Genomic DNA, 12,902 nt, shown 5'->3' with positions numbered 1-12,902 from the left:
TTAGCACATGTTTCTGGACTGCAGTTAATTTTTTGCTTCATGTTTTACTTGTTACAGGAATTTCATGGCAAGGTGGGGCCCTTCCTGGATGCAAATAGGAACCAATTGTGCAAAGGAGTGGCCCAATATTTACCCACAAGTACTTACTGAGAATTCCTTCAAATACTCAGCATGCTGCCAGCATCTTATTTTTAAAATAAACACAGTAGCCATTAGGTTATTGCATCTGGTAAGCATAAAAGCTGGCTGCCAAGTTATACCCTCACCTCCTTTTACTCCAGTGGAGATCAGAATTGGAGGAAGCCCATCTTCAGGAATCAGATTCATTGCACTGCCAACAGGACTGCCGACCTGAGTTATATTTCCCGAGAATACAGAGGCATTATCAGTCTACAAGAAGCAAACAACAAGGAAGGACAACATTAAAACAGTAATAATGATAAAAATGTAGGAGCTGGCTGGCTAAATTATTATAGATGTAGCTGAAGGAGTCTGTGTCTGCTGGAGAAACAGAAGCACCAAGTAATTTGGCTCTGTAACAATAGATGATCATGTGATGACTCCTATATGTGAACTATTGCTAGAAAGTCTGCTTAAAGCCTGCACCTCCCTTCTCTAACACCACAGATACCCATTTCTTCACAAAATCCTAATGCGCCTGTGCCCATTCGAACTTTTTGCAGAGTCTCAATTCCACTTACATGGAGTATGGTGGACTTCACTGTTAGATTTTGTCTGCACTTTCCTGCATACAGAAATTTGTGACAGACAGAGTATTCTTCTGATCCACACTATGGCAATCTTATTGTTTCAAACTCCTTACTGACCATGACTCACCTTTTGTAAAGCATGTGTTACACAAATATCCTTCACACACCAGCTGTACAGCCAAACAGTTGGAAGCCACGCAGACAACAAACATTCTTAGTGATCTGCTCCAAAAATCCTCATTTCATTTTAAAAAATACGGTTGTTTCAGCACTCTGCAAACATTCAAATAAGGACAACACTTGCTATGCAACATACTAAGACAAGCCTGAGCAGATTTCCTACATCAGTCTTACTGCAGTCACCACAGCAACTCACACACCACTCAACTGAGGCAAACACGGGATTTTGAGTACCAAACACTCCCTTACTTCTGCTGATAAAGTGTTGTTGGCCATGGGCTTTGATGGATCATGAGACACTGCTAAGGTTCCTGTGGAAGTTGTCCCAGCCACTGTCAGCTTTGCTGCATCAGCAACTTCTCCATTGGGTAGTATCCCATCAGCAAACCAAACACGCCTTTGTTCTCTAGGCTGAGCCACTGGAGAGAACATAAAAAACCAGCATTTGAGATCTCACAGCAACACTGGCTAGAAAATGGGAAAATCTGAGTATAAAACAGCAAAATGGAAAAAATAAAAATGCGCATTGGAAGGAACCTAAGACATCATCACCTACTGCATTCCCTATGGCAGCATCTTGTACAGACACAACCACTGAGAACAGTTTACATGTCCTGAAAAACCTGATATCCCTGCTGAGGGCAGGAATAGCACAACTGGCATTAGCCATTATTTGAAATGGATGAAGTGCAGATATCCTTTCCAAATTCTTACTACAGGTAAACTGAAAGAAAAAGGAAATGCTCTTACCTTCTGCTCCAGGATGCTTTAGAACTCCCACAGGTACCATGACAGTGGGAGGCGGAGAGCTCAGGGCGCCCGAGGCCTGAGCCTGCTGCAAAGGAGGGATAGTAGAACAGTATTCAGCGGGATTGTTAGGGTTAGGGCTCTGGCTTGAGGCACTCATCATGTTCTCCCAGGCTTGAGCTAAAGCAAACAAAGAACAAGAGCCATGAGCACAGAGGAAGGTATCTAACAGCACAAAACAGTGTGTTAAGTGGTCAGCTGTGGACCCTGCCACCTCCCAGACCATTCCCTTCATGGAACAGCCCAGGAGACTGCAATTAAGTAAGAAGATCCATAGCACAAGGAGAAACTGCACTGGCCCTGTGCAATAAAAATATCAGTCCACAGAGAAGTATTTTCTGAAAATTTTAACAATACACTTTGACTTGAGTGATGCTTAGTTCCTCATGCTTCATTTTGTTTCTTCTTCAAAGATTTAATTGAAAAACAGTCAATACATAAATGTATGTATATAAATGCATCACACTGCATGGACAGATAGACATTCCTACTACAAATGTTTCATAACCCACAGAACACTTGAACAGACTTATCTTTCATTTATGATAAAAAGCACCTTGCATTTCTTTGTATCCAGGGCAGTTGAGTACAGATCAACAACTTTTATTCTTATCTGTAAAAAACCCCTTATGCTATTAATTTGGAAGGCATGACTTGAGCCTTAATTCAATTGGCCAAGCAATAACACATAAATCTTCTTTGTCAACAAAACTATTATGCAAAAATCTCCTCCAGTGAGTAAACTAGACTATCTCCACAGTACTGCTTCTTTTTCACCTCTCAGGAAGGCTTGGAGCAAGATACCAGAAAATTCGTATGTGTGTGCTTGCACTCACAACCATATTAGTATGCTACAAATAAATGCATTCTTTGAGTCAGGCATAAATATCATGGCACCTAAGCTCTCAGAGCATGTACATCCTTGGGTTCCTTCAGCTGCAAATTTTAGAAAACCAAGGTGGAAATAACAAGACCAAAAAAAAAACCCAAACAGAACTCAATAGAACATAAATCCTCCTGCTTCCCTTCATCAACCTGCAAAACCAAGAGTGAAATGCCTGCCAATGAAAAAGGTATTGACATTCCAGTTGAGAAAATTACTTGAACTGAAGCACTTTTTAAACAGCAATTCTGTATCAGTTATAGGAAAAGTCCTGAGAGAAGAAAGTATTAAAAATGCACAAAGTTACACATCCAGGACTCCTTTATTAGAAAAGTCATAGCACAGTACAAGAGCATTCTTAGAGCCTTCTTTAAATGGAGCAAAGTGCCAAGTCAGCATATCTACCAAATGCAAATACACTAAAAATAGCATTGGAAACCAATGGAACACATAGCCTGGCCATGGAAACATGCCAGCAAACACCCAACCCTCCCCCACACCCCAGTCAAACACAAACCAGGTACCAAGCAACCAAATAAAATAGCTGCTTTTACAGTTCCTACTCCCAGTTCCAAGGCTGTGCAAAGATTAATGCTTAACCTGCTGCACTGAGAGGAACTAAAGCCCCAAACCCTGCACTGACAAAAACTGGAAGGACCAGGAGGGGTGGGATACAATCAGGCTGCAGGTGAACTAACCAGTAACCCAAAGCATCACCATGAAGCACTGCAGCAGGAACAGGAACAGAGGGAGCCGGGACAAGCACAGGACTGGCCCTGGAATGAACCAGGCACTGATGTCACTGTTTGCTGCCATTAATGTGCATCTGTCCTGGCAGCAGCACAGAGAGTCTTTCAAAAGGAAATCATTATAATATGATCAGTTTTATTATGTCTTTTTAAAACAACACTTTGGTTTCAACTGAAATATTTTCAGCTTCTTCCCTTCCCCCAGAGAATATTAATCCTACTCACCACCACAAGCCAGCTGTCTTTTGCTAAGTGTATTTGTAATTCCTTGTTCCTGTACACCTTGAAATGTGTTCATTTCTCCATCCCAAAATGTAACACTTTAGAATCCCTTCAGCATCATTCCTGGGACTCGTTTTAAATTTCTAGATACTACAACCTACAATTTCCTGTCACCTTATACATTTGGCCTAGAGTAAAGAATTATTAATAATTAAAACCTATCACTGCATGCCAATTAACATTTAATATTTTTGAAACATTTCATCTTTTTGAAATTTTTTTGAAAAAATTATTCCTGTTTAATAACAGATACTGTCTACTAATTTTTGATTCTCATCTTGAGACTAAGCACTCAGTTACTTTCAACCTAACCTGAACCATTACTCAACTTCTTTGGAGAAAAAATAAAGCTATGAGCTTAAGTTTAGTGTTTTAGTTTACATGTTCAGCAAAGTAAGGGATCTTGCTGAAAACAGCCCAAATAATCCACTATGCAGTAATATGTAAAGATACTGCCAAAATTACTTCGTGTGAGTGCTGACACAAACCACAATTTCCCTAATTAATTCTTGCTTAGAATCTTTGCTAAAAGTCTCCAAAGTTTAGCTAAACAATTGCAGCAATGGAGATACCATGATAAACTATCCTGATAAGTACTGAACAGTTATCCTAACAATTAAAAGTTTGCATTTAGAGGCTGAATTTGTCTGACCTCTCATTCTACCTTTTACATGTTAGAATGCACCTGTCAGACCTTTCTCTACCACTACATTAACTTCTGGCATCGAGTTTCAGTGATCCAGATATATATTTATACCCCGGGAGCAAGCCACCCATTCACCTTCCCACTAATAAACCAAAATGCCTGGAATTTCTCATGATGAGACAAGTCATCTCATGATTTAAGCACTCACATGGGTCCCCTCTCAACCTAATCCAATTTCTCTGTCTTCTCAATTCAAGTCATAAAAACTGAACGTTGTGGCTTCCAGCAACAGCTGTCTCAGTGTCATGGGCTTAAGTCAGCTGGACAGATCATCACCCAGAGGGAACTGCCAGTGTGGGAAGTTCTGGAAATTTTCAGAGGCCTCAAGACAGTGCTCTGTGTTTGCCCATATTTATACCACAGCTCTGTTAATACAATAGAGGACGACACACAAAATACACTCCACAGCTCACTGGTCAAAATCAAGCAGAGTCTTTCCTTACACCAAGCAGAGGTGATAGAACTTCCTGTCAGTTCTACATGGCAACTTCAGAACTACTTGTGACCTCTCTCCTGTATCCCATGTTCTCACCAGGCTTTTAGCCACAGCACTGTCCCAGGTTTGACAGACCCCAGTAACGTGCTACAGTAACAATCCAAGTTCAGCTGCCCACATATATGGACCTGTATTTAGACAAGACCTCCTAATGCAGCACCAAGGAGTTAAGAAGAAAGAGAAGCTGGATAAATTTGTGGATAAATACTACTTTCCCAATCTCCTGTAGTGCAAAATCTAGAACAGGCACAATTGCATTATTCTTCCCTTTGGCATTCCATATAAATGTGTAGCAGGTTATCTACTCAGGCAACAAAGCATCCAGAGAACTCTTCTGAGTTAACATAGAAAAAAACCCCAAAAGTCACAGATTTTTCTATCCTGGTAGAGCACTCCCAAGTGAAAGCTTTCAAACTCACTGCAACCTTACCAGTTTTTCTGCTCTTCACAGGGATTCCACATCAGCCTCTCAAGCACCTCTACTGTTTTAGAATACTTACCCACACAAATAAAGTATTTTGTTTTTCTTAAATACCCTCACTGCAGCTCCACACAAAGCCAGTGAAGTGCCATGTCTCAGATTCCCTTCCCACTCACCATTCATCAGCACTGAGTGGCAGATCACACACACTCTGGCTTCCTTTCGGTCCATGTACAGCAGCTTGCACTTCAGGCTACAGCACGCGGCACAAAACACCTGGAACACAGGGGAAACTACTCAGGGCTGTGCACAAATATGGGACAAACTGATGAATCTGGACAACTGAGTATCAGCTATGTTCTTGACATGCAAAATATAGAGGTAAAAAAATCAGTATTTTCCCATTAAAGCCACAGTGACCAATACCTACCCAAGGTGCCTGTCCTACTAATTCTGATGATTATTTTGGGGAACACATAAATGCATTTTCCTGATACTGCACTGTGGTGTTTTTAAATTTGTTTGGCATAAATTACAATGGGGGTAATAAATACCTACCACATTACAATCCCTTACAGAATTAACAATTTGGGAGTTAATTTCAGTCCTAGAAAAAGCATGAGTATTACCTAGAATTAAATACGTTTCAATGCACAAGTATTCCCTATATATAACAGACTGCTATGGCACAGATTAATTCAAACTTAATTAATTAATTCTTTGCAGCGGTACAATTCACTATACGGAATTGGACATTAGGAGGAATTTTTGGACATCAGGAGGATTTTCTTCACAAAGGGGTGATTAAACATTGGAATGGGCTGCCCAGGGAGGTGGTGGAGTCACTGTCCCTGGAGGTGTTTAAGGAAAGAGTGGACGTGGCACTCGGTGCCATGCTCTGGTTGACAGGGTGGTGATGGGTCATAGGTTGGGCTTGATGATGGCAAGAGATTTTTTCCAATCTAAATAATTTGGTGATTCTATATTAGCAACTCCAGCTGTTTAATCTCTTCATATCTAGCAAGCTGTTCCTCGGTTGAGGAGGAATAGCAATTATCAAAATGTTTTAAGTGTTCAACATATAAACCAAGACATTTAAGAAAGCTGAATGACATTAGTACTGCAAGAAAATCTTGCTCCATTTCTATAAAAAAGCTCATTTTGACATGAATACAAACACTACAGCATCACAACAGTAGGGAGAACTCAGGAACTGCATTCTGTGCACACTGGCTGCTAAAGGGGCCAGGGCAAAGCCCCAGGAGCACAAGGTGCTGTGGAGATCCAGCTGCAGTGCTGGTCCTTCTCACCTGAACCAGCTCTAAAAGCTCCCCAGTCCTGGGCAAGAAACAGTCCTGAGGCTTTCTCCAGACAAACAAAACCATAAAACAAGAGCATGGCTTGTGCACCAACACACACTTGCATGCAGATAGGATCCTACAACAGTAACTGCTTTCTCAAAATCCTGCAGAACACATGCCCTAAAGACTTCTTATTTGTTTCAAATAATTATATTTTCTTTATTTTAAAAAAACCAGTAGTTCCTCAGGGTTATTTTTCAGGTGATGTGAAGATACTGATGAACATCCATTTCCTGCAGAAAGGTAATGTCACACTCAGGAGATCTAGAAACAGAGGCAGCTTCCTAACAAATGAGTTCAGATAGCAAGAGAGAATTTCAAATTTTAATTATGGGTGGATATTATCTCTGCAATTCACTATGCATTATTATGATCTATAACACTTTCTAAACAAAAAAAATATTCCATCACTTCAGCAGCATTATTTCTGTAATATAGACAAGAAGCTACACAAGATTCTTATATATAAATGTGTTTAAGCCTAATTAAATTTCAACCAAGTTAAAGATCACACCAAATTACAACTCCTTTGCAGCCTGTTACTTGCAGGGTTTTAGTGGCAAGTGTTTAAAATAAGTAAATACAGATTATGAACTCAACATGAGTTGAGAATCAAATGTGCAGAAAGCTCAGCCTTGTCTCATTAGAACCAGTTTTAATGTTTTCTAATTATGACAACTCAAACATTTCAAAACCAAAACATAATTAAGTATACACTGGCATTTTAATGCAAAAATAAAATCCACCCTTTCACATATGTGAAAACCTTTAAAAAACCAAAGCAAATGTACTTTAAAAATCTGATTTCTGCACTTACACCTTAACCCAATTTACAAGTATTCTAGGGAATATTAATAACAACATCACAGCATATTTTACAGACATTTGACATCATTTCAGTTCTCTGGGCAAAACTTCCAGTCAAAAGTTCATTCAGTATTGAACACGGAAAAATCAATGTCATCAACCATAAATGAAGGCCCAACACAAATTAGTATCTAATTTAGGACCCTTTTTCAAACAACACATTGTGCATTCATGAAAGGTCCCAAATGCAATGATTTAAATATTAAAAGAGAAAATAGAAGCAATGACAGAACATCCCCACCTCCTCTCTCAGGCTGCACCAGCCTTGAGCAGCAGTAATGCAGAGAACGCAATCCAGCACAACTGACAAGTCAGACTTGTTATTAACAATCACCAAGTCATTATCTCAGTACATCATGCTATAAAAAAACAACAGAGCAGTGTCAAAGCAAGTTTTTATGTTATTAGGGTTTTCAGGTTCACTAGGAGTTGTTAAAGCATTAGTTGTTACGGGAATTGCTGATTTTTTAAAAATATTTTAGTGGAAAAATACAGTTTTGGCTGTCAATAAAAAAGATTGCATACAAATTTTCTGGTTTTCCTATCAAGGATGATGATTTCATCTGACAATAGAAAGTACAAAAATACATAACATATAATTTATGAATGTGTTCACACACATTCATCAGGTTCTTAATTTTAACTCTAAATTTACTGTAAGTGTATTACTTTCTATCAATCCAAATGGTTCGTATCATCCATTAACTCTGCAATTATTACCCTGAAATTAAAAACTGAGACAGACTTTCCAGTTGCCACTCAACTATTTTTAAATGCAGTGTTTATTCCCAAATGAAACAGATACATTCACTCCTACTAAAATGATTTGTCATTATGCTAATAAAGCTTAAAAAGAAACTGTTGTGCTAAAGCTTGTGTTCAAAATATTGAATCCCATGACTTCCTTTAGAAACAAACAATTGCAAGAGCTAAAGACATTGTCTCCCCAGTTCTTTTAAGTGAGATTCAGACATTTAACAGTGGAAGCATCCCTGTGGTTCAGTAGTTACCTACACCACACAGGGTCCACAGGACTTGCTCTAGGGCTGGGAATGGTGACCAGAAAGCAGGAGCAGACAGCTGAGAACTGGGATTTCTCAAGCCACTGCAACCACATTCATCAGAGCTTGTCTGTCAAAGCTTTGGTCTCTCTCTGCCCAGAATTGTTACAGGAATTAAGGGCTGTAAAGTAATTTGCAGTAAGTGCTAAGTATTATTTGACTTACACTGATCCTTAGCATTTATTAATGAGTCCTGTCTGCCACATCTTCTGGCTGCACTTGTGCAAATTTAGCCCAGTGTCTTGGGGTGACCTTATGAGACAAATATTAGCTAACAAAAGCTTCTAAAAACAATCCATTCTAAGTCTACTGAGTCAGTTTGTCTACTGAGCAGAGGGATTTTTTATTTTATCCATGTCCTACATATAATCAAAAAACCCACTGGCACTGGTTGTTCTTCTCAAGGTTTGTCAGAAGAATGTAAAAAAAGAAAAAAAAAAAAGGAAATTTTTGGCCTTGCTCCATCGTTGCATGTTTTGTGCATTTACAGATATTTTAATTTTCTGCAATCATTTGTGCAATTCAGGGCTTCAGTCGTTACAGAGAAGCAGTTACATCCAAGCAATAAACTTGTTTAAAATACAAAAATAAGCAGAAAACGTTACTGCACATGAAAATTGTACTCATATTTGTTCAACTCCAAAAGAAAAAAAAATTACCTAAATAACAGCATAAGTTAACATATCAAAGCTAAAATCATGGACAATCCTTTAACTTCCATGCCTTACAGATTCTCCTTAGCTGCAATGAGAAGAATGAGGCCCCTGATGTTAACCAAAAGGTACACTAAGGTAGGCCTGTGCTTCATGTGATGCTTAGTGATCACCTGTGGTTACTGGCTCCACATCAGGACTTCCACTGCAACCAAGCTGCAAGAGGATGGGCAGAACCAACTGGAAGTCCTGGACCAGTGCACAAGGAATGTCTGCTTAGGTTTTAGAAGTGTCCTGGGAAAGACTGTTTAGCATGTGAGAGATGGAGTGCTATGCATTCTGGTCCTAAAGGGACAAAAGGGACACATACGTGTTCCATTTTGGAGGAGCAAGCCTGGGGCCTCTGCTGGGCTGCTTCCAGAAACAGCTGGCATGAGGGTTTGAGCTTTCCTGATACATTTGCTTCTCTTAGGTCCTTTATCCACATCATTCTGCTTTCCCTGCACTCTTCTGGTAGCAAAAATTATCACCCATAGCAGCCAGGAGGTCTTTCAATCAGCTTCAGAAAACTTTGAATGAGGCCTAAATGAACCAAAGTTACTTTTACTCTAGTTCTTAGTTGGGTTTAGTATTTCTTTCTACAATATTCATTAATACCTAATTGACAAGAGTGTTAGTTTACTGCTTTTGAATCATCATTATTTTTTCCCTGAGTTCCTACTTACACCACTGACATGTATTTCAGTAAAAGATATTTGGAAATAATTTACAAGTTAATAATTCACAATAAACTCATCACATAAGAATTTGTGTTCACTTAAATGGCACATACATTAAAAAAAAATCCTCAACAATAAAGTATTTCTTACACAACAAAAAGTGATACAGAAATTATGTTTTAGTTGTCTTCATTACAAAATTTCTCACCATGTGGACATACATATATCAGGTTACAGTTAATTTACTTTTTTTTTCCCCAGGAGCAAATGTATGTTTAGAAACATGTTAATACTATTAAAAATAATGTAAGCAATATGAGAAAAGTTAGTGAAGAAGACTGAGAAGAATCAAGTTGATCAGCCATGTAAACCAGCAGGATGCCAGCAATCCAACAGCCCACTCCCAATGCACAAGTTTGTTTCAGTAACTTTAATGGGATTATTGATGCAGTAATTTCTACAAAGCAGCTTCCTGCACTGAGACAGTTTATAAGAGTTTGACATAAACCCAAGGATGATGATCATTGTAATCAACAAATACAACTGCTTATTTAGACTAGTAACAATTAGTTATTCTTTGTTAGAATCCTAAATAGATCAGAGCTCACAAACTCCCATTTTTGCTTCATTCAGACATGGCTTTTTAGGAAGAGATGTCACAGGTAACTATATCCAGTAGTTTAGCAAGCCCTCTGATGTGATGTTGTGCAGTATCAGGGAAAAAAAGATGCTTTGAGTTTATTCACAAAATACGAACTTACCTTCCCACAGGCTCTGCAATGGTGCCTTCTTTTGGTGAATGTAAATCTGGCCTCACATTTCATACAGTTTGGTGCTTGAGAATCTGGAACCCACACTGGAGCCACCTCACCCAAAGTCGTAAAAGGCTTTCTGGCTGGAGCTCCAAACTGACCAGCTCTGAGATCATTATCTGGACTATCTGGGGCTACTGCAAGGCACGAACTATTAGAGACTCCAGATTCATACTCATCCAAATGTTCCCCATTGGAACCAGTACCAGAGGCATTTGAAGATGTTTCACCAGGAAACGTGTCTGCTGTATCCCCTAATTGTGTCTTACCAAAGACATTTTTGTTTTTACTATTACCTCCACAATTTGGGGGAATAACATCATTTTGTAAGTGGTCCGATAATGGCTTCGGAATCTGCAGTTTCAGATTTGTGGGTTGCTTAGGCCTTGCACCACCAAAAGGAACACTGATATATTGCAGATTAGTCACTGGTTTTGGTGAAGTTTGCCCTTGCATGGATGAAACCTGACTACAAAGATTATGCAAATAATTTTTCTTTATGTGGTCACCAGTGCTGTTTAAAATAAGACCGCTCCCTTCTGTGGTCTCATTTCCTCTCTGTTCATAAACATTAGGGTAACATTCTGACTTGCTCTCCTCAATCTCCTTTTCCTCTGTTACCGAGTCTTCCTTGGAGGGTAAAGTCTTTGGAACATGAGCAACAACTGGGTTCTGCATTCCATAGGAATCACAACCATTAGACAGAGAGCTTGCTGCTGATGTAGCCATCACATCAGAGAGACTGGACCCTTCAAGCTCATCTGTACCAGACCCTTTTAAGTCTATGCCTGCCTCCAACACCCCATCTTCATCTTCTTTGCTACTACCACATGCATCATCAAGCTGTTTGGTCTGCAAAAATTTTTCATTCTCTCCTAGAGTTTGCTTATTATTCATCTCATTCAACTTTGTCAGTTCCCAATTAGTCATCTCCTGAGATTCAGGGTAACATTCTGCCATGCTGTGCAATTCCGTTGTGCCGAGATTTTTATCACATTCAATGACTTCGCTTTCAGTGGCACTAACATCCTCTGCAACACATTCCTTGTAATTGCCACTTCCAGCCACGTTAGGTTGACAGGTTTCGGTGAGCCCAGATAGCCTAGACTGCAACTGCTGGGTTGTTTCCTGTTCTACGATTAAGCTTCCACTACTGGAACCAGAAGAGTTTTTAGCTTCTGTATCTGCTCTCTGAGGAATGGCTTTACTAGTGAAATTTTCAACTGACGCACAGTTTTCTTGCATTTTAGCAGTACCATCAACTGGTCTCTGTAAGAGAGTCACTGCATTGATCCCTGCAGTTGTAGCTTCTGAAAACAGCGAATCTTTACTCATATTAAAATCCTCCTTCAATCGAGAGGAGGGGCATGCAGCAGTCAGGCTTTCAGAAGAAGCATTAATCAAATGACTTACAGAGTCATCTTCAGTGCACAGCCTGTTTACTTGCTTTTCTGTATCTATATCCTTTTCTGTGGATCCATTTACAGTAACACTAAACTGGTCACTCTGTCGATTTTCATTATCCAGTGTAAAGCTAATGGAGTCCATTAGGGACTGACTGTTGTAATTTGTACAATCCACCACATCATCACTTTGTAGTGTTCTCCTGTCACAGTTGTGCATGACTGCCACCACTAGCACATTTTTCTCCTCTGGCAAGCAAGCTGTATTTCCACATTTCTTTTCTCCTGCTTCCACAGAGTTACACTGATCATCCCGATTACTATTTCTTTTAATCAATTGATCATCTGCTGCCTGATCATCAATCCACATGACTGGGGTCTCTGGGCTTATGCTAAAATCCTTTCCATTAGCACAGCAATCCCCTCCTCCTGTTGGTGTAGTCACTGAATGGGACAAGGAGAAAGACTTTAATCTCTGCTGACATTCATTAGGAGTTGTAGCTTCATTCACATTGGCCACAGTCGAGTTGAATGACAGGCGACAAGAAGGCTGATCTAGAATCTGATTCCACTTCGCACCCAGCAGTGTAGGTGAAACAGCGGCATCTGAAAAAGAAAACTTCCTGTCATATTAAAGCTACAGGTTCTGTTAGGTTCTATTAATCCTGCTGCATTAGAATGCCCCAAATAGAAATGCAGAGGTGCTCAAATACGGGCACTAAAATGAAGCTCACCTGCCATAACCAACATCCTTGATCAACCTAAGTAGTGTAATTCCATAATGTTTCTGGA

At 39.6% G+C, this 12,902-nt stretch overlaps 1 protein-coding gene across 5 annotated transcripts in view; it reads right to left on the bottom strand.

Annotated features, from left to right (window-relative positions):
* The window catches only part of ZFYVE9 (zinc finger FYVE-type containing 9), a 56,103-nt gene that overhangs the window by 21,361 nt on the left and 21,840 nt on the right, over window positions 1–12,902 (bottom strand). For all 5 annotated transcript variants that reach the window (XM_032118683.1, XM_032118684.1, XM_032118682.1 and 2 more), the window contains 5 exons: window positions 10,657–12,716; window positions 5,411–5,510; window positions 1,641–1,817; window positions 1,140–1,309; window positions 267–390 (listed from right to left, as the gene is read on the bottom strand). In XM_032118683.1, the coding sequence (XP_031974574.1) occupies window positions 267–390; window positions 1,140–1,309; window positions 1,641–1,817; window positions 5,411–5,510; window positions 10,657–12,716 (2,631 nt within the window). The remainder of the gene's footprint in view (window positions 1–266; window positions 391–1,139; window positions 1,310–1,640; window positions 1,818–5,410; window positions 5,511–10,656; window positions 12,717–12,902) is intronic.

Source organism: Corvus moneduloides, chromosome 9 (assembly GCF_009650955.1).
Source record: "Corvus moneduloides isolate bCorMon1 chromosome 9, bCorMon1.pri, whole genome shotgun sequence".
In the NCBI taxonomy this organism is placed as follows: domain Eukaryota; kingdom Metazoa; phylum Chordata; class Aves; order Passeriformes; family Corvidae; genus Corvus; species Corvus moneduloides.
The sequence above is the reverse complement of the archived record's forward strand: the minus strand, read 5'-3'. Positions and strand labels throughout refer to the sequence as shown.